The 27,903-nt window shown below is 36.6% G+C and overlaps 1 protein-coding gene across 3 annotated transcripts in view; it reads left to right on the forward strand.

Moving 5' to 3' along the window:
• Nucleotides 1–27,903, forward strand: part of LOC115212425 (tetraspanin-6-like) — a 69,005-nt gene that overhangs the window by 22,483 nt on the left and 18,619 nt on the right. The window contains exon 2 of one of the 3 annotated variants that reach the window (XM_036502936.1): nt 11,938–11,942. The exons of 1 other annotated variant lie outside the window; for it this stretch is intronic. In XM_036502936.1, coding sequence (XP_036358829.1) covers nt 11,938–11,942 — 5 coding nt within the window. Of the gene's footprint in view, nt 1–11,937; nt 11,943–19,038; nt 19,226–27,903 lie in introns of those variants that run through there. One more of the 3 variants, XM_029781334.2, reaches the window with a different exon arrangement.

A 27,903-nucleotide genomic window follows, 5' to 3' on the forward strand; every position in this document is an offset into this window, starting at 1 on the left:
GCCAAGGACTCCAAATTTGCCATCAAGATGTAGGACAAGATACTGTGATAGTCTGGGCTTCCGAGGCCCACAGCTCTTCAATATCCTCCCGAAGAACCTCAGAGACCTGCATGGGGTGGATGCAGATGTCTTTAAAATGAAATTGGATCTCTTCTTGTCAGGTATCTCAGATGAACCAACTTCATGGCAGGAGGTGCAGATGAGGGCAGCTGCATCGAACTCTCTCATGCACCAAATGGCAGTTGCTAAAAAGCATTCATGAAGTAAAATCATGTAGCAACACCAAATGGCGGTGTCCCAGCATGGCCACAGCTCGTGAGCTGAAACTAGATAAAATAAAAATAATATATATATATATATATATATATATATATATATATATATATATATATACGCGTGGGTTAGTGGTTAGGGTGTTGCACTCACGATTGCAAGATTGCGGTTTTGATTCCCGGACCTGGTGTTGAGTTGTGTTTTTGAGCAAAGCTCTTCATTTCACGTTGCTCTACGATCAATTCGTCATCTGACATGTGGCACATGGAGCACCTGTACTGGTAGTGTCGATTTGATGGAGGGAGTAAGCTTGTGTGAACACAAACATTTGATCATTATAAACAATCATCTGTGTGATTGTTCAGCAAAAAATTGCCGAACCCTCATACATCATCTGACAGGAGAGTCCATGATATATATATATATATATATATATATATATATATTATATATATATATATATATATATACATACATACATACATACATACATACACATACATACATACATATATATATACTTACATATTCCAAGAAAGTAAGAGATTATGAATCCAACCAACTAGGGGATAATATCTATCCAATATACTGCTGGTAGAATACCCAATTATTAATACACAAGTGTTTTTTATTGCATTGCAATTACATTACCGAGTGTAATAAATGGGTGAAGGTAAAAAGATATTTTACCATTAATTCATAGAGCAATAAGAAAATGGAGGGGATCAATAGGTGGTTTATCAACTTTTAGACATTATATTATGTCAACTTATTTATTTATTTATTTACTAAACTGACAATTACAAGAATATACATACATGTATAACATATTATGCTTTACATATAAAATATAAAATATATTAATATATAAAGATACCAGTAATTATTACAATATAACATACAGGAATATAAATTGGGAAAATAACTTACGGCTCTTTCAGCCAAGAGGCAAAAATACCTCATTCTACCTTTATTACTCCAGTAGACTGAAGTAATAAGTAGATGAAATTGAGGTACTTGGGTGTTTCTCTACACTTCGTCAGAGATTTTATAAAGTACATAAGGTTAAGTTCTAAATATATATAAATATAAAATAAATAAAAATACACACACATTTAAATACTTATACATATACATATGCATACATATATAATTATACATAAATACTTATATATACACTTAAATGTACACACATATTTACATTTATAAGCATACACAATAATAAATTATTATTAATATTAGATGCATTCTATTATTCATATTAGATAAAATATAAAATATAAATAGATTTTTGAAAGTTATAAGAATAGTAATTTTGCAATTTATAAAATCAATATATCTTAAAGTTATTTCAGTTATGTCAGAACGAAACTGCATACACATGAGGAACATATATATACATATGCACACATACATATACGCACAAATATATATATACATATATATTTTTCCATTCAAACATACTTATATGTACATACGTATTATATGTGTTTAGAATGTAGGATCAGTGTATTAGTTTGTATCATTATGATTATAAATATAATTATAAGAATAATACGCAGAGTAATTAATATTCACATATAGAAACGTGGTATGCTTATTACTTCGTTATTTTTTCCTTACTTTTTTCTTTAATCTCTGACGAAGCCGAGAGAAACACCCAAGTACCTCAAATTCATCTACTTATTACTTCAGTCTACTGGAGGGATAATGGTAGAATGAGGTATTTTTGCCTCTTGGCTGAAAGAGCTGTAAGTTATTTTCCCAATTTATATTCCTGTATGTTATATTGTAATAATCACTGGTATCTTTACATATCAATATATTTTATATTTTATATGTAAAGCATAATATGTTATACATGTATGTATATTCTTGTAATTGTCAGTTTAGTAAATAAATAAATAAATAAATAAGTTGACATAATATAATGTCTAAAAGTTGATGAACCACCTATTGATCCCCTCCATTTTCTCATTGCTCTCTCTCTCTCTCTCTCTCTCTCTCTCTCTCTCTCTCTATATATATATATATATATATATATATATATATATATATATATATATATTATATATATATATATATATATATATATATATATATATACATATGCAGTAATCCCTCGACTATCGCGGGTGTTACGTTCCAAAACTACTTGCGATAGGTGAAAATCCGCGAAGTAGAAACAGTACTGTACTGTATATTTTGTAAAATCATTTTTATAATTTATACATATTTATTTTATTATAAATGCCAAACAACACCACACATTCGCCTCCCGAGTTTCGTTTTCCATACAGTATGTGTGATTCTTTGTTACATCATCTACAGTACAGTACGTATTTTCTTTTAATATATTTTAATTAATGTGTTATACAGTGCAGTACTGTATTGTATTAAAAAAGAAACCTCACCAAAAACGAACAAATACTTACCAATTAAAAAAAATCTTTATTATCTATTTATTAATTTTTAGGCGTGGAAATGCTTATTTTTCCACAGAAATAATTAAAATCTAAAAAAATATAAATTCCTATCGGTCACAGAAACCCGCGATATACCGAGGAGTCCGCGATATAAATTTTCATACATAAGCCAGAAAAATCCGCGATGTACTGAGGGCGAGATATGTGAATCGCGATGTGGTGAGTGATTGCTGTATGTATGTATGTATGTATGTATGTATGTATGTATGTATGTATGTGTATATATATATATATATATAAAATATGTATAAAAATACAAAATGGGACAAGAACGCAAAACACTCAAATAGACGACACAAAAAACGGACGGGTCATTCGAAGCCTCTAATCTTCAGTCAAGAACCGGATCATCCTCGCAATTTCGGATGATTAATCTTGAGATCGTTCCGATCCGGCCAGCCCCAAGGAAAAACTAAGCTACAAGAATTAGATTTCTTGGAAAAAGGGTCGAATGTATACGAAACAAGGACAGAATAACAGACGATGCCACACGAATATAAATACAAAAAACAATAATAGTAACAACAGGACAAAAACAGCGGGTGTCTTACGACTTTATATATATGTATGTATCTTTTATCTTTTTGCTGTTTCAGTCAGTAGACTGCGGCCATGCTGAATGAATCAATCGACCCCAGTACTTTTTCTTTTCTTTTTTTCTTTTATGCCTGGTACTTATTCTATCGATCCCTTTGCTGAACCACTAGGTTAAGGGGACGTGAACACACCAACATCGGTTGCCAAGCCGTGGTGGGACACACACACATACACACACATATATAGCAGGCTTCTTTCAGTTTCCATCTATCAAATCCACTCACAAGGCTTTGGTCGACTCGAGGCTATAGAAGAAGACACTTGTCCAGGCAACCATACAACCACGTCATTCTTCTGAAGACCGTAACCTATGAGTAAATGCACTCATTATAACTCTATATTTCTTATTTCTTTATTGCCCACAAGGGGCTAAACATAGAGGGGACAAACAAGGACAGACAAAGGGATGAAGTCGATTACAACGACCCCAGTGCATTTCGCCCAGAGCGCTAACGTTTCTACCAACTCGCCGCCTTATATATAACTCTATATTTCTGTGAATAGTCTGTTTCTCTCTCTTTACACATGCACGAACACATGCATACACACACACACACACACACACACACACACATTTACATATATAAGGCCGAGACACTTTTTTCATAAATCAAAAGTTAAAATTTAACTTGGAGGAATAAATGTCCTAAACATTTCCACTAACTGTCTCAAGTTTAAAATTAAGTCCTCTTTTTGAAGCCCTATTTTTTTTCCGATTGCCGAACGGTCTGCACTTTCTTGAAAAGGTGAAATAAGGATTTCATTTAATATTTTGTATAAGTATTATCGTCAGCTAAATGCAGAGTGTGTGTGTGAGTTTGTATAAAATGTTAATATATAATGATGAGTTGGCGAGCTGGCAGGACCGTTAACAGGGGTGGACCCGAGGGTGGGCGGGGGAACTGAGGAGCACGTGCACCACTCAAGAAAAGAAGTGCGCCCTTCTAAATAATGTTATTACGCCCTTTTCTCCTGGAATTGCATACCCTTCTGACCTTGTGCTCTCCCCTCGAAAAATTTCTGGGACCGCGCCTGTTAGAAAGTTGGACAAACTGCGCAGTAGCATTTCTTCCAGCCCTTTACGTTCCGAGTTCAAATCCCGCTGAGGTTAACTTAAAGTTTTTTCGTTTCGGGATCGATGAAAAAAAAAAAAAAGAAAAGAGAAATACCTATTTCTTTACTACCCACAAGGGGCTAAACACAGAGAGGACAAACAAGGACAGACAAACGGATTAAGTCGATTATATCGACCCCAGTGCGTAACTGCTACTTAATTTATCGACCCCGAAAGGATGAAAGGCAAAGTCGACCTCGGCGGAATTTGAACTCAGCACATAACGGCAGACGAAATACCGCTTAGCATTTCACCCGGCGTGCTAACGATTCTGCCAGCACTGGATTCGTTGTAGTTGATTAATCTCCTCCCTTAAAAAATATTCCAGGCCTTGGTAAGGATAGTAGAAAGGATATATATAATGTTAATTGCTTTTAAAAACGCGCTAATTTTGTCTTTGATTATCAATTCCAAAACGTTGATAACACTACGCAGTAATATGTCAAGAAGAGCTGTTTAAATGTTTCATAACGACAAAGAATTTAAGATTTTACACTGACTGGGAATTGTTTCAGTTTGGAAATAAAATTTAAGGTAGTGATTCTGAGAGATCACCAGGTAAGTTACGTACCCTCCCATTAAAATCTAAGGAACACCATCTAGACTCAACAATTTTTTTTTTCTTTTTACTTTTAAAAGATAACGAAAATAAACAAACTTTATCAGATGGAAACTTCACACGAAACATTTGGTCAATAAATGAGCGTTTATAAGGCGGCGAGCTGGCAGAAATGTTAGCACGCCGGGCGAAATGCTAAGCAGTATTTCGTCTGCCGTGACGTTCTGAGTTCAAATTCCGCTGAGGTCGACTTTGTCTTTCATCCTTTCGGGGTCGATAAATTAAGTACCAGTGACGCACTGGGGTCGATGTAATCGACTTAATCCGTTTGTCTGTCCTTGTTTGTCCCCTCTGTGTTTAGTCCCTTGTGGGTAGTAAAGAAACAGGTATTTCGTCTGCCGCTACGTTCTGAGTTCAAATTCCGCCGAGGTCGATTTTGCCTTTCATCCTTTCGGGATTGATTAAATAAGTTCCCTCTGTATGTAGCCCCTCGTGGGTAGTAAAGAAATAAGAAACGTTAGCACGCCGGGCGACACGCTTTGCAGTATTTCGTCTGTCTTTATGTTCTGAGTTCAAATTCCACCGAGGTCGACATTGTTTTTCATCTTTTCGGGATCGATAAATTAAGTATCAGTTGAACACTTGGGTCGATCTTATCGACTGCCCCACCTCCAAAAAATTTCGGGCCTTGTGCCTAGAGTAGAAAAGAATAAATGATCGTTAATAGACTAAAGACTTATTAAAGCGGTTGATTTATCTTTTAGATTTTACTTGTTTCAGTGATTGGACTGCGGCCACGCTGGGGCACCGCCTTGAAGGGTTTTTGTTAAACGAATCGATCCCAGTACTTATTTTAAAAGCCTGGTACTTATTGTGTTGTCGAACCGCTAAGTGAAGGACATCTAGACAAACCGATACCAATTGTCAAGCGGCGATGGAAGACAAATACTAACACACACACACACACACACACACATACACACACATTCACATGTGTGTAATGAATAACTCAATAATAGATACTTAGGCAAGATTCGAAACCGAATTTAAATTTTTCCACCCGTTCCTTTCCTACTGTTTACAACTTTTGCACTTAGAAATTTATAAGAGTCAACTGTCACTCTCATAAAAGTTAACATTCTTGGGTTAAATATGGTACAAGAGAGATCAACCAATTACCTTCCTATGGTCTTTGACCTACATACAACTTTCCAACATAAGGTGATTAAAATCAAAATAAGCAACAAGGATATTCAGAGGTAATGCAGTACGATCGTTTCGTTTTGCATTACCTCTGGATATCCTTGTTGCTTATTTTGATTTTAATCACCTTATTTTGAAATTATATGGTTAATACCGTACTAAATTCTGGTGCCTTAACTTATGTACCATATTCATCTGAATCTAAATTTTTACAACTTTCCAACATATATAAATAAATACGGTAACCAAATTCAAGTCTTCCTTATTTCTTTCGGCGTCGATGGAGGAAACCCCTTATGTAGGAACTACATAGCTCTTACCCTCTCTACTTGTCTTTCTTTCTTTCTTTCTTTCTTTCTTTCTTTCTTTCTTCCTTTCTTTCTTTCTTTCTTTCTTTCTTTCTTTCTTTCTTTCTTTCTTTCTTTCTTTCTTTCTTTCTTTCTCTCTCTCTCTCTCTTTCTTTCCTTCTTTCTCCCTCTCTCTCCTTCTCTTTCCACCAATCTTCTAGCAGTCAACAAAAACAAAGTTAAATAATACCTACAGAATGAATAACAGAACGGCAAATGATTTGTGTATAATGATAGCTTGAAATTGTACCTTAGGTTGTAACGATGAGAATTAAGAATCATTTCAATTAAAAAATAATATTTTTCTTTCGCTCATTTTAATTGTTACATACCATCATTCTATATATATGCGTGTGTGTGTGTAAGTGTGTGAGTGTGTGCGTGTGGTTGGGGAGCAAACTTCGGATCTTTTCCCTTTCAACGGCAGATCGAGAAATTAATTTTTTTGTAACTAAACACTTTCAAACTTAGGACACTGGTAGAATGTGTCATATAAAACATCTTTTACTCTTAGTGTTGCTGAGAAAAGTTTATATTTTCAAAGTTATTTCGTGTTAAAGTTGTCGTATTTCGGTAATTTCAACCAATCAATGACGTGTACTTAGCTGAATAAAGTTACTGCTGTTGTTTGTCAACAACAACTTCCGGCGGTGTATATTTTGTTTGTCACTGTTATTTATGACGTATTTCTTCTCAGTTACGTTTGTATGAATAAACGAGTGTATCTGAAGCATGTTTACTTCATGGCACCACCGTAATCGTTCGTGCATTTCTACTGCTTTTAGGTTTTTTCCTGTTTTTCAGCTACTATTTTCGGAAAGACTTCCTCCTCCCCACTCCATTTTCTCGTAAACTATTGTTTTAAAAAAGTTTTTTTTTGCCAAAAACCCAGCTTTTCGGATACGGAGATTCCGGAAAATTGCCAAAAATCGGAATTTTGAAATTTTTTGCCCCCCTTACGCTTCCCCCTCCAATGTCTTCATTTTTCACTTTTTTCCGTAACTCAAACACTAAAACCCCAACCCTAACCCTAAAACCCTAACCCTAAAACCCTAACCCTAACCCTAACTCTAAAACCCTAACCCTAACCCTAAAACCCTAACCCAAACCCTAACTCTAACCCTAAAACCCTAAAGCTAAACGCACGAACGATGTCATAAATAATAGTGACAAATGAAAATACACCTCCGATAGTTGTTGTTGACAAACAACGGCAGTAATACTATTATTGTGCCTTTGACTTCAAAGTGAAGAAGAATTTGCATCTATCTATAATTTGCAGATGGTGTGGAGGCGCATGATTTAGTGTTTAGGGTGTTTGATTCATAATCGTAAGATTATGGTTTCGATTTCTGGACTGAGCGATGCGTTGTGTTCTTGAGCAATATACTTAATTTCACTTTGCTTCAATCTGCTCAGAAGGCAAAAATAATTAATCCTGCGTCGGATCGGCGTCCGATCCAGAGGGGAAATATATACTCCGCGGAAACCGGTGAAACCGGCCCTTGAGGCTGTGTGACTCGGGAAGGATATAGAATTGTAGTGCTATCAACTAACGTTTTTCTATCTAGTTTTCTTTAAACTATAGTATAATACACTGCAGTAGTTTCTCGTTGTAAATGCATGACCAACTTACGGGTAAGCTTTATACATGTGTATCTGATGAAGCATGTTCAGTCATGAACTTTACAACTTTCATACTTACATTGAAATTAGATCTACAATAGTTACAAATCGTTGATAAACTGCTTTGTATAATTTCGACGCCCAACTGTTTAGCAAGAAGTTAGAATTATTTTAGTTCTGACCATAGTAGAATGCCTCTAATTGCCGAGAGCAGGAAACGAACTCAAAACGATAAGGTATGCAGCAAAGCAGTATCAGACCGTGGACCATTTGGTAGAGAAATTTATTTCTATCTTATTGACTATCGCAGTCTTCTGGGTGTTTTGCAATAAATCATCTTTAAAGCTGAAATGCGAAAAAGTTGTTTGATTTCTTGGTTATTTGTCTCATTTTGGGATGGGAACGGTAGACGGGGTCGCATTGGCGCCAAAATTTACACTGGGGGTAAAATGGGGTGGGCAATGGTGTGAGGAGGGTTGCAAGTCGCTCAGTGGTACCGTTTGGTTGCCATGGTGAGGAATATGGGAAAGGCAAAGAAGACGAACAAAAGAAGAAAGGGAAAAGGAGACAACACGCACAAAACAACACCACCACCAAAACCCGAGCGAAGCACGGGTCAAAATAGCTAGTATATTTACTCTTTTACTCTTTTACTTGTTTCAGTCATTTGACTGCGGCCATGCTGGAGCACCGCCTTTAATATATTATATATGTAATAATTAAATTATATATTATGCACTTTATTGTGTTTTGTTATGCGCATGATATCTCGGTCCGTGGAAAAATGTCTTGCATGAAACCGGTCCGTAGTACAAAAAGGTTGGGGACCGCTGCTGCGAAGTACCTAAGATTTATTGACTGCCAACTGCACACTTTTCCATTATCTAATCGCACTTTCACCAAGAGTACTTCTAGGTTGCTCGCACTGCCTTCAGCGCTTGCGTGCTAAAAGGCAGTACTCTTGTGGTTATGTAACCGAAGTTTGACCTTGATCGCTTCAGTTTTCTTTCTTGTGTTCCAGAATAATCATAGCTGCTCCGCTGGCTTGTGTGCTCCACAGACGAACAGAAATCAGCAATCCGATTTCACTGGTCTGAAGGAAATTTATCGCAGGCTTTCACTATCGTATGAAGACAACGCTCTACTGCGTAGAATTGTGTATGAGCGGATCGAGAAGTTAAAAAATGGTTGGACAATCGTGAAGCACAAAGAGGGGACAGGGCGCTCATCAACCTCCCCACTGACATGAAGATTCATTAAGCTCGAGAGATGGTTCTGGCGAACCGACGAGTGACCGTCGATGAAGCGATGTGCTCTCTACAAATTGGTCTTGGTCCTACATACGAAGCCATCCACAACAAGCTCCGCTTCCGTAAAATCTATGCGAAGTGGGTGCCAAGAAAGTTTACCGAAGTGTATAAGCGCTATCGTGTGGAGAGTTGTTAAAGCTTACTCGACTGCTACAGCGACAAAATCGAAGCTTGTTTGGAGAGAATAGTTACTGGAGATGGGACCTAAGCCCATCACTTTGAGCCTGAATCCAAAAGGCAGATTATGGAGTGGAGACACCTGGAATCGCCAGTAAAAAAGAAATTCAAGATACAACCTTCCACTGGAAAAGTGATGATAACCATTTTCTGGGATGCAAAGTGCCTATATTGGAGCATCACCTGGAAAAATGGTCTACAGTTACTAATATAGGCTGCAGTGAAATGCTGGTCAACAAACTGAAACCAGCTATTCGCACCAAACGCCGACGTCCATTGTCAAAGCAATTGTTATTGTTTCACGACAATAATGGCCCATATACGACCTCATACACCGTTGAAACCATTGAAAATTGGGTTACGAGTTGCTGGAACACCTAGCATACCATCCAGATCTCGCTCCTTCTGACTATCACCTCTTTGGACCGCCCAAGTATATCGTTTACGAGGTTGTCGGTTTGCTACGGACGAATGGTCGCACATAAATGACTGCGTGACCAGCCGAAAGCCTTGTTCACCGATGGAATAAGCGAGGTTGTGGACCGCTGGAAGAAGTGCATCGAAAAGAAAGAAAGCTATGTCGAAAAATGATGTAATTGTTCAACCTCTGATTTTGTTTTAATAAACAAGAGTGAGTGTAATTTTTGATCAATTAGTTATAATTGCGATTACTTTGTTATTGCGACTCACAGGTTTGTGTTACTATTTATGCGATAATTTTTTTTACCTAGTTGAGGACCATTTTGCACACTCCGATATGCAGTGATGACTAGTATTGAGTGCAGTGTGACAGCTTGGGAATGCGTTGGTTCCTTAGTTGACAAGAGTGGTTGTCTGTTATTCTAAATGTGTAGCAATATTAAGTTATGAATCACTATTTTAACGGTGGAAGCATCATCAAAAATAGCAGAGACAATGGCAATAATGATTTCAAATTTTGGCTCAAGGCCAGCAATTTAAGGATGTTAGTCGATTACATTGACCCTTATACTTGACTGTTACTTTATTTAATCGACTTTGAAGGATTGAAAGCAAAGTTGAACTCGATGGAATTTGAACTCAGAACCTAATGCGTCGGTTGAAATACCGCGAAGTATTTTTGACCGTCGCGTAACGATTATTGTTTCTTTATTGCCAACAAGGGGCTAAACATAGAGGAGACAAACAAGGACAGACAAAGGAATTGAGTCGATTACATCGACCCCAGTGCGTAACTGGTACTTAATTTATCGACCCCGAAAGGATGAAAGGCAAAGTCGACCTCGACGGAATTTGAACTCAGAACGTAGCGGCAGAGGAAATACCTATTTCTTTACTATCCACAAGGGGCTAAACACAGAGGGAACAAACAAGGACAGACAAACGGATTAAGTCGATTATATCGACCCCAGTGTGTAACTGTTATTTAATTTATCGACCCCGAAAGGATGAAAGGCAAAGTCGACTTCGGCGGAATTTGAACTCAGAACGTAACGGCAGAGGAAATACCGCTTAGCATTTCGCCCGGCGTGCTAACGTTTCTGCCAGCTCGCCGCCTTACAAGGGCAATAATACAATAGATACAAACGAATCAACACCACAAAGCTTGTCATGTCTCCATCAACACAACGAACAACAACCACAGAAATAAGGGGCCAACGAAGGCGCCTCTACGCGATTGTTCGACCTGCTAGAAATAGTGACCAAATCACTTTCAATTTAGGTCATACCGTTTAAATGGAGAAGGACACAACAGAAAATGTGATCCCAGATAAAGTATTTGAATAAAAGGTGGGACAATTATTGCTGGAACGCCTTTGATCATAAGTTTGCTCAATCAGAACTGGTTAAGCATCATCGACAACAACAACAATCACAAAAATTATCAACACTAACAATAACAAGGATTCATATAAAATAGTATCTCATGACAGGCAGTAAGTAACACTGGCCATGAAACAATACAAAGTCAACATCATTAACCAATAACAACCTTTGTCAGTTAAAAAAGAGAATCAAAATAATAGAAAAACCCTTTAAATCCGTTGATTAATTCTAATCCTTTATCACAGCACGAATGAAATTATGGGTTGATATTTTAAATCCATCTTATCTGTATTAGAAGCTGCAACAGCCGAAACTCTCTCTTCATCTCCAATATTAAAAATGTTTAAATACACGCACATGCATACACGTATATACACACACAAACATACACACTCATCGTATATTTGTGTCTATACTCTACAGACAGATTATAAGGGATAGATTGTCTTTTGACTTCTTAATTGATTATCTCGGTCGAATGTTAGTTGAGATGTACATTAATCTGACAAATGTTAAATCTAAACTCGGTAAACTGACATTGCCCACGAAATGATGAATATACGAGGGGGTGCTGAAAAGTTCCTGGCTTTAAGGAACCTTCCGAGTTCTTTTACTGGACTTAGAAAGATTGAAGGACCGCTGCAATAAGTGTGTGAATCTGAGAGGGGAATATCTCTCTATATATAAACGGCAAAATGTCTGTGTCTGTGTGTGTGTATCCTTTATACAAATCCACAATTTTTCAGTTAGAGGGCTCGCACTTTCTGTGGTCATTCAAAACCGTCCAAGGGTGGTCGTGCACATCTTTACATTTCCCCAGTCACCCCGCAAAGCCATTAAAAAATCAATAGAAGTGACTTTTAAGTGAATTTTCTATCCAAATCCCAATCAAAATGCCCGAAACTTGATACGCCAATTGAATGCCAGCTAGCTGTATGTGATTGGTCAGAGCTTTGGACAGTACTCGCGTGTATGTGTACACGCACGCAGCTGTATATGCATGCACTAGCACTATGACCTGGCGTTGCCGAGTCATAGTGCTAGTGTTGAATAAAATCATAATTAAAAGAACCACCTGTATTTTCTTTTGCCCAAAGCCAGGAACTTTTCAACACTCCCTCGTACACAAATAAAATTTACTATTCTACGTGATTGCTAACAAATCACGTATTCACAAAAATACCTGCAATGTGTAAATATAACGCCAGGCCTTAAAGAACGAATATAATTTTCTAAGACCTTTTTTCTATTAACAGTTTTCCGGTACCTTGAATACTCTACACACGATGACGACCATCAACACCATTGGTGCTAAGGCGTGTTTAGATGTGTCACACAGAATAACATAAAACTTAGTAACCCAACATATACCGAGGAGAGAAAACTAGTTAAATTTTTATAAACTACACTTACCAAACTATATCAATAGTGAGGTATTCCTATCTTTGCCAATTAGTTTTACACACACACACACACACACACACACACACACACACACACACACACACACACACACACACACACACACACACACACACACACACACATATATGTAAAAGTAAGATCTAAGAATCAAGGTGTAAGTAGATAGTAGGATTCGAACAGTCCATAGGAGGTATAAAAAACAACTTTCAGGAACAATAGTCGTTTATTGATGTAGAAGGTTGTACATTTTTCCCGTATCGAAGATGGATAAGCTGAAAAAATTGTTTTTATAGCATACATTTAGCAGCAGGGGTTGCTGTGTATGCGAATAGAAATCCAAAATTAGAGAATGAAGTACCGTAAATCCTCGAGTATAATCCGCACTTTTTTCCCAAAATTTAAAGGTCAAAATCCCTAGTGCGTACTATATGCGAGGTTAAAAATGAAAATTATTTTCTAAGTAATGTCCGAGTCTCTATTTGCTGTCCGGCAATGTTTATTCAGACGCATTTTGTGATGTCGGGCGCGAAAATACCTTAAATCAGCCATAACTTGCAGTAAGCAACATTTATTAAACGTTATTACTGTTATTTCTTTATTTTCTGCAAACAAAATGCACAAAAAAGCTACACGTTTGCATTATGTTATATATACAATAATAATAAAAGACGTTACCGTATACAGTTTTACAAACCAAGGACGTTATATAGACCTCCTTGACTCAAGTTAACGAAGGGGTGCGTATTATACACAAGGTTTAGGTTTTTCAGAGGTACAGCCCCCTTAAAATCTCCTGCGTATTATACTCAAGGGTGGACTATACTCGAGGATTTACGGTAGTAATACCCCAAAACGAGGGGTAAACCGCTAGCTACTCGTTGGGCCAACGAGTAGCAAGCGGATTATCCCTCGTTTAGGCTATTATTAATTCTGCGGTTCTGCTAATTATGAAACATGTGTAGCTTGGATTTTAATCTACTCTATTTCCTAATTTTGGATTTACGTAGATAGACAGACAGATAGACAGACAGATAGATAGATAGATAGATAGATAGTAGATAGATAGATAGATAGATAGATAGATAGATAGATAGATAGATAGATAGATAGATGATAGATAGATAGATAGATAGATAGATAGATAGATAGATAGATAGATAGAAGATAGATAGATAGATAATAGATAGATAGATAGATAGATAGAAGATAGATAGATAAATGATAGATAGATAGATAGTAGATAGATAGATAGATAGATAGATAGATAGATAGATAGATAGATAGATAGATAGATAGATAGATAGATAGATAAATGATAGATAGATAGATAGATAGATAGATAGATAGATAGATAGATAGATAGATAGATAGATAAATAGATAGATAGATAGATAGATAGATAGATAAATTGATAGATAGATAGTTCACTGTATCGATCAAACTATCGAATGTTGTTATACACTGCTGGTTATAATGCAAGGAAGTACAATGTTGTAACTTTCGAGTAATGCCAGCCTGTCGTCAAGGTTGGCAGATCAACATTTCCCATGATCGGAATGCCAGTCCGTCGCAGAATAACACATTTACAGCTGAGTGGACTGGAGCAGCGTAAAATGAAGTGTTTTGCTCAAGAACATTACGCATCGCCGGTCTGAGAATCGAAAATTCCCTAACCACTGCCACACGCACTTTAACACACGCGCGCGCAAATACAGACACATATACACACATTCATATCCCATTTATGCCTAGGAAAGTTGTGGGTGTAGAGCCCTACAACCCTGACCCACTTCCTCCGGCTGGATTCTCAAGCGTGACCACCCAAGACTGGATATTATCCAGCCATCTTTTTCTTGGTCTATCCCTTGGTCTTCTGCCGGTTGAATGGGCTTGAATCACCCATCTTGCAATTCTTTCCTGCGATATGCTAATCACACTCCGGAGCACTGTGACCTCTTAATGCAGAGAAGTAGCTGCACACCCTGCATGCACACCCTAATCTCCGAGTTACGCACCCTGTCGAGTAATGTTATTACAGAAATCCTTATCATTTAGCCATGAGGTAATGTAATGCTCAAGACCCTTTATAGGGACTCTGAGAACTTGTGAGAAGAAGGGAAACTTGGTCTGAATGCTTGTAATAGAGGAGACTCCGCTAAAAGCATTCAAAGTGCTGGTTGGAAATTAGGGCTGGATTAAGACCCACAGAGGCCCTAAGCACTTGAAAGATTTTGGTGCCTCCATATATATATGTAATTCGAAATATAAACAATAATAAGCCATAAAATAAAATTTTATTTCTCAAATTGAAACAAAACTAACCGTAAGATGGAAAATAATGCTTATTTTTATATACTTAGACATCATCTCTTATTACAAAAGGCAGATTTTATCTGCCTCCCTTTGGGAGTTATACAAATCTACAATATAGGATTTCTTCAATTATTATAAAAGGCAGATTTTATCTGCCTCCCTTTGGGAGTTATACAAATCTACAATATAGGATTTCTTCAATTACAATTTACCTAGCATTTTTGAGAGTACAATGCATCGCGTCATGCCAGGTCCAGTTTTTAAAATTTAAACTCCAATTAAGCAAAATTTACAGAAAACTCACATTCTGGTGTGTGTGTCAAATGCTTTTCTTAGTCTGGTTTACACCACACGCAAACGCCACACACAGTGGGCAACGAATAAAATGAAAGTAAATAGCGACAGAGTGATTTGAGGAAGACTAAAGTGAAAGTATTCTGTCTATGACGCTGATAGATACATGAGTAAAATGTATGGGAAGCTAAGAGCTAAGAGTGAGTGAAAATGTTCTTGGAAGAGAGTAATTAGTAATAAAGTAAACATACACTCATACATACATACATACATACATACATACATACATACATACATACATACACACACACACACACATACACACACACATACATACACACACACATACATACATACACACATACATAATACATATACATACATCTCTCTATATATAAACGGCAGTTTGTCTGTGCGTGTTTCTGTGTGTCTGTTTGCTTGTACCCTCACCCTGACCACGGCTTTCAACCGATTCTGATGAAACTTGACACACACATAGCCCAATGTCATAATTCAAAACTAACGCAGCGAAAATTTTGAAAAGTTCCCCCAGTTCTGAAAAAAATCAATAAAATCGACATGGGGTCGAGAATCAGAAACAAACCACAGACTGTCTAGGGGACGCAACTCAACCTTTTTAACTAAAAAAAAATTTACCATAATTTTTTTGCTATTTTTTGGCTATAACTCTCTAAAAATGCTTTATAGTTATTTCCTTACAAACCTGAGCAACGCCGGGCGATACTGCTAGTACATACATAACATACATACATACACACACACACACATACACACACCAACACAGTATTGAAGCTTGAAACAATCAGATTACATTTGCAACACATCTGTTGAAAATATTATTGTCCACACACATACATATACATAACATACAGACAGACAGACGACAGATAGACACACACACACACACACACACACACACACACATGATCCAGCATGGCCACAACCTCAAGGCTGCAAAACATATAAAAGAATAACAGAATATAAATGTGTGCAAAGTACAAGAAATATTAATGCAGTATATGGGGATTGGACAATAAGCGTAAGGCAGTGTCAATGGTGGTTCCAGAAATCCCGAGCCATAAACTACAGCCTAGAAGACGAGCCTCATCCTGAAAGATCTGTAGAACTCGACAAGGACATCCTGAAAACCCTGGTGGAACAAAATATCATCGTAACTGTTGAGGAACTAGCAGAGAAGCTTGGATTTGGTCATTCAACCATTCATTGACACCTGTGTGCTATCGGAAAAGTCAGCAAATTGGGTCAATGGGTTCCTCACGAACTTTCCGAGTCTAATTGCATGCAGAGAGTGAATGTATGCTTTTCTTTGCTGTCATATCTCACCACTACTGCGCTATGTATATCTATATATATAAAACTGTAGTTGTGTGAGTGTCTGTCCCCTTCGATTTAGATTCCTTACGATTTTAAAAATAATTTAACATCATTTTTTATTCCATTTTAATGCATAATTTTTCGTGTGTCGATGGCGGCGGAGTTGGCGTCCACGCTCACACCTGCACCTGTGGGGAAGGGAGTGTAAGGAAATCAACGTCGTAATGCGTTGTCAAGGAGACCAGTGTTCTTTTAGAACAACGACTTCATGGCTTGAAGACACCAAAACAGAAATGGCTAAGAAAGCGTCTACATGAGTCTACGATTTAAAAAAAAATTTACCATCGTTTTTTTTCCATTTTAATGCATTTTTTCGCTATTATATAAGGGAAGTAACTCTCTAAAAATGTCTACGATGAGTCAACGATTTAAAAAAAAATTTACCATCATATTTTTTCCATTTTTAATGCATTTTTTGCTATTTTTTGGCTATAACTCTCTAAAAATGCTTATATAGTTATTTCCCTTACAAACCCGAGCAACGCCGGGCGATACTGCTAGTTCATATCTAAAAAAATTTTCTCCTACATATTTTTTGTAATTGCAAAATTTTTTATTAGATCCTCAAAATTAATCTTATGTAACACCTGCTTCTGTACTTAGTAGAGAAAGAATCCCGAATACTATTTTGGCAATTTCTTTTGTACCATAAGCTATATACCATTTAAGTGGTGCCTCCTTTCCCTTGATGCACTAAGCATGTGCTTATTCTGCTTAGTGGTTAATCCAGCGCTAGCGGGAGTGTTAAACCAGGAAACAGTTTAAGTCAATTAACTATGGTAAGATTTGAACTCAGAACCTAAAGAGCCGGTACAGATACCGTTGCCATGGATCTAGTCTGATGTTCTTACATTCCCACAACACATACCACTATTACATCATCCTGAATATAGCATTATGAAGGTCTAGAAACATCCATAATAAATTCAAAAACTTCACTGTTCCAAAGAAACTGCAAGATGCTCACACGAAAACACATGTAAAAACCTTGGCCATGTTCATTATACTAGATGTGTGTATTGAATGCTTGTATTAGGTGTTAAACATAGTTCTCTATTTCAATGATATTAAAATCTACTTCTTTTGTCGTTAAACACGTTGTCTATCTATCTATCTATCTATCTATCTATCTATCTATCTATCTATCTATCTATCTATCTATCTATCTATCTATCTATCTATCTATCTATATATATATATATATATATATTATATATATATATATATATATATGCATATACATAAATGATAGAGGATCCGAGCACTTCGATTTAATCTGACATTGACGTAACTTCACACGCAGACATTAGAAACTGATCAAATCTTGGCTGCTTAATCTGACACGTAAAAATGACCCGTGCATTAACAGTTCTGCATACAGCTGTCTAAAACTGGCATCGGTGTTATTATAAGCACTGACACATGCATCCATGCACGCACGAATACACACAGACGCATATATATACATCACAAAACACTTGCACACACATGCACACTGAGGTACACTTGCCTACAAAGAGATATTATTGATCATAAGACAAAGACGTAGTATCCACTTACAATTCACTAGCATATATAAATAAGATAGTTTATGTAACATTGACATATCTCTTTAAAGCCTGTTGAATTCAGGACGAGATCCTGTAGTCTTTCATCAAACTGATGTTTCTTTTATTTGTCACTGACATCAACATCTTGCTGCAACAGGGTGGAACCAAAGCGATTAAAACCGAAGAACACATTACATATTACTTCGGTCATCTTTCTGTTTTAGAAAAATACATACAACAGGAAAGAATTTCACATACTCCTTTAATTTAACAATCAAAAACTACAAGTCTCGAAACGAGTTTTTACTAACACTAAATTTCATGAAAAGTTTCACCAACAACCCCTCAAAACAACTACTTCGTTGCATCATGGAGCTAGCACGCATTCGGATTAACCTCTAAACTACATAATTTGATGAACAAGTTATTTTAAAAGGCTATTATATTATTATTGTTTAAATACCATTATTGATCAACTAGCCGTTATTGATCACGTGCGGTGGACTTCAACAAACACAGTCTCACATAGTTTGTGTATCTTTCTGCTAGAAGCTTCGATGGCGCAGTCGGTGAAGTCATCGTTGCCATACGTAGAGGGTGATACCACCAATGTTTCTAAACAAGGTCGCTCGTACAAAATAATTTTGGATCAATGTCGTCTCAAAGGTTATGAAGCCACAAAGTCGTCGGTGAAAAATCTCCTGTGGAATCTCAATCTCATGTACAATGGTAAGCCTAAAATTTGTCTCTTTTTTTCTTCGTATAGGCGTTGCTTCACATTGGTTTTATGGAGATGGCAGAATCGTTTAAGTGTCGAAAACAAGCTTTGCAGTTTTTGTTCAAGCTCTATACGTTCTAAGCTCAAATGATTCCGGGTTTAACTTTGCCTTTGTTATCCTTCTTGAGTAGATAAAATAAGTAAATGACTGGAGTCGATGTTATCAAAATTGCTGGCCTTCTACCTATATCAGAAATAATTATTTTTGTATATGTGCATTCCAGTAAATCATATTTTATAATTTCCCACCCATTATCGCCAATATACTCAACTTGCCTCGTGTCTTCATTATACTGAATAGAATAAACCATTTAATGACTTCGGTTAACCCTTTCATAAAACCGGAATAAGTAACTAACAAATTGGTGATTTGTTCGATGAACATCAGCAATATTAACGAAACTTATGAGATGGGTATTGGGGTGCTTAGCCCGGTATAGCAGATTCAGGGCACAGATGGAGAGTCAAGGAGTGTTTCATAACTAATATGACTAATTGCTGAACCCCTACCTACAAAAAAGCAACAAAAAACAAAAACAACAACAAAAAAAAAACAAAAACAAAAAAAAAACAAACAAAAAATTTTAGCCCCCTTGATTTTTGAAACCCCTTTTATATCTCGGTGCCCGAAAGTAGTTTTGTTTGGTAGAATTTCTCCACGCGTGAATCCTAATCACTGTTTTCATTTTTTTTTTTTTGTTTTTCATGATTGTTTTTATTTACTTTCGTCAAACCGCCATTTCATGGATTCATTCTTGACAAGTTCTGGATAATAATACTATTAATAATATACTTATTTTGAAAACTCTAACGACTGATTAAACCCGTAATTTGAAAATCAATCGTTCTTTCTCTTTTGTTTTACATGACTTGGGGGCGTAAGTGCAGTGCCAGTCACCAGTTTCAGTTTTTACAAGTCTCGAATTGGGAAAGGATGAAATTATTGTCAGATTAGAATCTGGCCTGAATGCTTTTAATAGAATATCTTTACTTCTCTAAAGAGTTCCTTTACTACAATAAAACGGAGTAAAGGACTTTAGGTGTCTTTCCTCCACTGGAGATACTAAACGGCCAGGTGATGGTATTAAAATGGGCAATGGATAAGGGGATAAAGTGTTTCTTGGGGAAATCGGGCTCAAGATTTGTTTTGGGGCATTTAGATTTGTTTTGGGGCATTTAGATTTGTTTTGGGGCACTTAGATTTGTTCATTTAGATTTGTTTTGGGGCACTTAGATTTGTTCATTTAGATTTGTTTTGGGGTACTAAGATTTTTTTGGGGGCAAAATGCTATTTATTAAGAGAATAACAGATTTTAAACCCATTCAAAAATCGTAAATATAGATGTTCAGAAAGAAAATAAATTACGCGAGAAAACTCTTAAAATTTCAAATTAAAAATAATTAAAATTGATATGTTCAGATACGTATTAAGTCCACTATCCTTGACGATTATGATATTACTTTACTTCTCTGGGGATACAAATCCACTCTAGCTTTGTTTTAAATGAGTTGGTACTTGATTTGTTAGAAGTTAACGAGGTTTTCCTACACATCTAAGAGTTTTCAAATAGATCGTATTTTTCGTACCATCAGCGCCATATCAGCTCGCAGAGATACAAATCCACTGTAGAATAATGAGTGCTACAACGCCATTTATTCTCTCAAGTACTTTATACTTGTTGAGTATGGGTCCCATCTTGCGATTTGACAAACTCATCATTATCGTTCATCGGTGGCATAAAACGATACTCTGGAATTGCTATGGCAACAAATAGTTCAAACTTCGCTGTGGCCAGTGGAGTCATTCGATTGGCTAAAATTACATAACTTTAAATGCTTGAAACTTCTTTATTATCGATTTCATTAAAAAAACAAAAAAAAACAAAAACGATGAATGCGATTTTCTTCGTCAACAAACAAAACTTCATCAAAAGTATATTGAAAAAAATAATCAGGTGAAACGTTTTGAAAATTTAAGTGTCTGGAAGAAATTTAACAAGATCTGTCTATTATTCCAATAATGATACAGTAAAATTGAATTTGTATTTTGGATACAGTAGTTGCAAATTTCGTTTCAATGTATCTTCTTTCTGTTTTGCTTACTCGGGTATTCGTGTAATATTAAAATCAAGATGGCGTCTGACATTTATAACAGAATATTTTAATTTCAGTTTTGCCAAAATCGTCATATTGATCAGTGGTGATTTTGTTTATTAACAGAGTCTCTGTCGTATGTATGTATGTATGTATGTATGTATGTATGTATGTATGTATGTATGTATGTATGTATGTATGTATGTATGTATGTATGTATGTATGTATGTATGTATGTATGTATGTATGTATGTATGTATGTATGTATGTATGTATGTATACATACGTGCAGATTTGTATGTTTTGCTTTATGTATCGTATATACTGCCCCCCGACCACCAGGATTTCCATTTAAAAAGTGGGTTTTGAGTTATACTTGCTATATAAGACTACCCTAAGTCTTCGTGGAAAGTAGCTCGAGCGCCGAAGGCCCGTTGTTCATAGCTAAAGGGAGCGTGTGAGCTGTAGCTTTCCCAGCAACCCTTGAAGCCTCTGTTTTATCTTGTGTTTCAATAGTATTTTAACTGTTTCAATCAGTAAACTTTGTATGCAACAATTCTGCAGGCTTGGTTGTTTAAAATGTATCCAGTTCTTTTCAAAAGGTGGCCAAATATTGTAAATTATCTACTACTAGCAGTATTGCCCGGCGTTGCTCGGGTTTGTAAGGGAAATAACTATATAAGCATTTTTAGAGATGTAAAGTATAATAGCCATCTCAATATGGCTAACCACAAAGGGGGGGGCGTGTTACTGTAGCTTTTTACGTTCTGAGATTTAATAATAAATTTTTAGAGAGTTACTTCCCTTATATATGCCAAAAATGCATTAAAAATGGGAAAAATTGATGGTAAATTGTTTTTAAAATCGTAGACTCATCGTAGACGCACGCTAATACCCAGAAGGGCTCGATATGAATCACGTCTATAAGATACCCGGTTTTGGTTAAACTGCACCGCAAAATGTGGGAGTAGTTAGGAATCTAAATCGTAGGAGACAGACAGAACACAGCCTCTCTTTTATATATAAAGATAATACACATAAAACGTACCTGGTTAGTGTAAACACTACTAAAGTGACGTCACTTAGGCGTTTGTTATTTTACAGCAACTAAGATGGTGTCGAGTATACCATAATAACACCATTTACTTGAAATGGGTTTACAGACTTACTTATGGTATGTATAATATAGGCGCAGGAGTGGCTGTGTGGTAAGTAGCTTGCCTACCAACCACATGGTTCTGGGTTCAATCCCACTGCGTGGCATCTTGGGCAAGTGTCTTCTGCTATAGCCTCGGGCCGACCAATGCCTTGTGAGTGGATTTGGTAGACGGAAACTGAAAGAAGCCTGTCGTATATGTGTATATATATGTATGTGTATGTATATGTTTGGGTGTCTGTGTTTGTCCCTCTAGCATTGCTTGACAACCGATGCTGGTGTGTTTACGTCCCCGTCACTTAGCGGTTCGGCAAAAGAGACCGATAGAATAAGTACTGGGCTTACAAAGAATAAGTCCCGGGGTCGATTTGCTCGACTAAAGGCGGTGCTCCAGCATGGCTGCAGTCAAATGACTGAAACAAATAAAAGAGTAAAAGAGTAAAAGAGTAATATTAAATTGTAATATATTAGAAATGTTGTTTTAAAGGACACTGCTAGTGTTTTCTTTAATTTGTAAATTTTATCTTGTTCCACGAGACTATTGGTCTTGAAACAGTGTATCCATTTCGATGCTGCTCGTGGACCATGTCTGCTACATGCTTCTCTAGAATCGGCTGGTGTGCATACACCGTATTCTCTCGCAACAGCACAGTTGTTGTGGGATTTGGCGTATGTTACCAATTGCAGCTTAAAACCAGCTTGATATTTCCTTCGTTTATCACTTGGAGACATGAGGGGTTTTTACAGTTGCTGGAGATTGATGTTCACCCACTGAGAGTACGACTGCTTATGAAAGAGTGACAACTTGAGCCTTTTCAAGAAATCCTGTCTGTAAATGTTTAAAAGAAACCGGTTACTGTAAAGTTTATTGTGATTGGTCTGACGGACACGAACTGGCTAATCACAGAAAGTGCCAGTACATGCTGCTAATTTTCTGTAACAGGTAGGTTAGTTACCGTAAACTACACGTGTCTCGAAAGCCTTCGGCTGGCTGAGCGCTGTATGAGAGAGCTCTCTAACGAGACAATATAAACAGAACGGACCCTGGGACCCGGTTGAACGGGCTGATTGTTTACATTTTCTGTTCGTCAGTTCTTGCAAATGGCGACTGCTATCTGTCCGCTAAGCTTGTTGGGCTGTTATTTTAATATGATCTTACTATTAATCCAGCTTCCCAAACATACGTGCAAGTATCAAAAGAAAATACTGAGTTGTAGAATCATAGGATCTATACGAGTGCTTTACACTGTCCTCCATTGGCATTGGTGCAGCTCTAAACTACAGGAAGTTGTATGTCTTCTCATGCATAAACTTGCGTATTTAGACATCCTTAAATATACTTAAATGATGTATGTATGTATGTATGTATGTATGTATGTATGTATGTATGTATGTATGTATGTATGTTTGTATTTATGAATAGATGGATGGATGGATGGATGGATGGATGGATGGATGGACGGACAGATGTATGCCTTACCCACGTGGGTAAAGTATACATGATCTTTTTGGAATTTCATACCGAATGACCTGTCTCACTGCAATGCCTGTCAAAAGACTTCCAACTCACGCGGAGGATTTAAGCGACATTCGAACATTCATTATAGATGAGTGGAAAATGGAGCCAATGCAGAAATGTGACATTACTGCAGTATATGTTATCAGCTCTTCAAACGCCTTTCAGGGCTCAAAAGTTATTTAAGATCTCACACGGATAAATGAGCAACTAGAGATGCAAGAAAAGGTTAAGGCTCTGCAAGGAGCAAACAGTCACCATGTATATGTATGCATGAATGCATTTACGTACATACGTATATATGTGTGCATGTAGGCATGTATGTATGTATGTATGTATGTATGTATGTATGTATGTATGTATGTATGTGTGTGTATGCTTGCAAGTATAGTTGTATATATGAATGCATATGTGTGTGTGTAGCATGAATATATAATAATAATAATGATAATAATAATAATAATAATAATAATAATAATAAAATAATAATAATAATAATAATAATAATAATGATGATGATAATAATATAATAAATGCCCTGATGCAGTACCAGGCAGTGGCTCTCATGGCTTTTGATCTTAACTGATTGGAAGTGTTATCATGTACATTGTTTTGTCTTGGTATAAAGATGGGCTACAGCAAATATTCTGCTCAATACCACAGATTTGCTTGTCAGTTGTTTGACCATAACCAGTTGAGCATGTCCCTTAGTGGCTGACGATATGTGCATCTCTGATCACGAGCAGAAGTAGTGGGGGAGCATCATAGCCATGTGTTGAGAGGATTCTTTGGGGTTTGAATAATTCACCTCTGGAAACATGGGTGTTTCGTTCAACGTCCTTAAACAACCCTTATTCAGGACCTTTTGAGCGGGATGGGCTACTCAACCTGAAGAAAATTCTAACTGGGCTCCACCTGCAAGGTCATGTGCTGTTATCTTGATATGAGATCACCATGTCGCGCACATATGGTTGTGATGCATGTGCCTGGTGTACCCTTATCAGACGGGTAGTCATGATGGGTATACTGGGCTTCGTATATTTTACCCCAGTGTCACTTTGATGGCATGCTCTGCTCGCTCACTCAATAATAATAATAATAATAATAATAATAATAATAATAATAATAATTCATTTCTTTATTGCCCACAGGGAGCTAAACACAGAGGGGACAAACAAGGACAGACAAGGGGATTAAGTCGATTACATCGACCCCAGTGATTAACTAATACTTATTTAATCGACCCCTTTTATGAAAGGCAAAGTCGACCTCGGCGGAATTTGAACTCAGAACGTAACGGCAGACGAAATAATAATAATAATAATGATAATAATAATAATAATAATAATAATAATAATGATAATAATAATAATAAATGCCCTGATGCAGTACCAGGCAGTAGCTCTCATGGCTTCTGATCTTAACTGATTGGAAGTGTTATCATGTACATTGTTTTGTCTTGGTATAAAAGATGGGCTACAGCAAATATTCTGCTCAATACCACAGATTTGCTAGTCAGTTGTTTGACCTTAACCAGTTGAGCATGTCCCTTAGTGGCTGAAGATATGTGCATCTCTGATCACGAGCAGAAGTAGTGGGGGAGCATCATAGCCATGTGTTGAGAAGGATTCTTTGGGGTTTGAATAGTTCACCTCTGGAAACATGGGTGGTTCTTTCAACATCCTTAAACAACCCTTATTCAGGGACCGTTTGAGCGGGATGGGCTACTCAACCTGAAGAAAATTCTAACTGGGCCCCACCTGCAAGGTCATGTGCTGTTTATCTTGATATGAGATCACCATGTCGCGCACATATGGTTGTGATGCATGTGCCTGGTGTACCTTTATCAGACGGGTAGTCATGATGGGTATATTGGGCTTCGTATATTTTACCCCAGTGTCACTTTGATGGCATGAACTGCTCTCTCACTCAATAATAATAATAATAATAATAATAATAATAATAATAATAATAATAATAATAAAGGATGAAATTGTTAAAAAATTTACCAGCATATAAAAAATAGACCTATTAAGGTGAAATCATATATGTAATTATAATTAAGAGCATAGAAATATTCCATCTTATATGCTGAAAATTGACGCTAAATCGTCCAACGGATTTTGAACGTGGTAGAATTGTAGAGCTCCAGAAACAAAGTCTGTCTCAACGTGCCATCTCCAGTGAAATTGGTCGCAGTAAAAACGCCATTGCGAGCTTCTTAAAAGACCCTCAGGCATATAGATCGAAAAAAATCGACCGGCCAGCCAAAGAAAATTTCACCAGCGTTGAGTAGAAGGATTCGACGGGCAATTAGGAAATATACTAGCCGATCATCAAACCAGATTAAGCACTTACGGACGCAGAATGCAGTTCAAGGACGATAAGACAACATTTGAGAGAAAGAGAAGCTTTAAAAATCTTAAACGTCTTCTAAGATCTTGTCTTCTTCCACGCTACACAACTTCTCACTTAGAATTTGCTCAGAATCACCAGACCTGGGGCGTTCACAACTGGAAGAAAGTTTTATTCTCAGATTTGAAGAATTTCTATCTTGATGGTCCTGATGGTTTCCAACGATACTGGCATGGAAAAAATATTCCACCGGAGATTATTTCAACGAGGCGCGGTGGTGGAGGCTTTATCATGGTGTGGGGTGTTTCCGCGTACAGAGAAACTATGAAACTTCAGGTTGTGAAGGGACATCAAACAGCAGCTGGGTGTATTGGTATGTTGAAGAGGATATCACTCTTGACAGAAAGCCCTCGTTTGTGCGGATGTCAAAGAAATGCTTCAGAACAAATAACAAATAACGTTCATCTTTTGACTCATCCTCCATGTTCACCTGACCTTTGGTGATGGATGACAAGAGACGTTTACAAAAATGAAACGCAATTTGAGACTGTGGATCCTCTTCACCAGGCAGTTTTCACCTCGCAGCGTAATATTCCGGACAACTTCCTGTAAACGCTTGTGTTGAGTATGCCACAGCGAATTTTTGAATTTTTTTCGCAGGAATGGTGGAGCTTCTAACCATCGAACCCATTTACAATTTAATCATTATTTTCGTTTGTTATTTGTCATGGTCTTAAACTTTTGACCAGGCAAAATATTGTTAGTTTTCATTCAATGCATATTTTGTGCATTAAATGTTAAACATGTTTTTAGGTTTTCGTATAGCATTTTCTATTTGCCAATAATAAATCTATAAAGTAAAATACTCGAATATAACAGTCTGCAAGGAGTTCATTTCGGCATTTTTTTCCCTGGTCTTAAGATCCAGTAGTGTATATTATTTCTGTCAGCAACGTCCCACGCCCTACAACTCTCACAGCTCTAATTATGTTCTCTTACAACATCATTCTATCAGTCTCCGCAATTACTACTAAACAATGAAGAGAAACCAAACACAAACTTTACTTCCAATGCCTTGCATGAATTTGCTATGTTTATCATATCTAAAAGAATTTAAATGTGCAGATCATGTTTTTCCTATAAGTTCGAAACTCTACAAGATCTTATGCTTTAAATTTGATTTTAAAATGTCATTTTATCTTTTCTTCGGCCTACTATTTTTTCTCTTTCCCAGCATAAGCTCACCATAAAGCACACACACACACACACACACACACATATATATATATATATGTATGTATATATATATATATATATATATGTATATATATATATATATATGTATATATATATATGTATATATATATGTATGTATGTATGTATGTATGTATGTATGTATGTATGTATGTATGTATATATATATATATATTATATATATATATATATTATATATATATATATATATATATATATAGTAATACACTCACACACTCACAGATGTAGACGTA

The sequence above is a fragment of the Octopus sinensis genome, linkage group LG5 (assembly GCF_006345805.1).
Source record: "Octopus sinensis linkage group LG5, ASM634580v1, whole genome shotgun sequence".
NCBI lineage: Eukaryota > Metazoa > Mollusca > Cephalopoda > Octopoda > Octopodidae > Octopus > Octopus sinensis.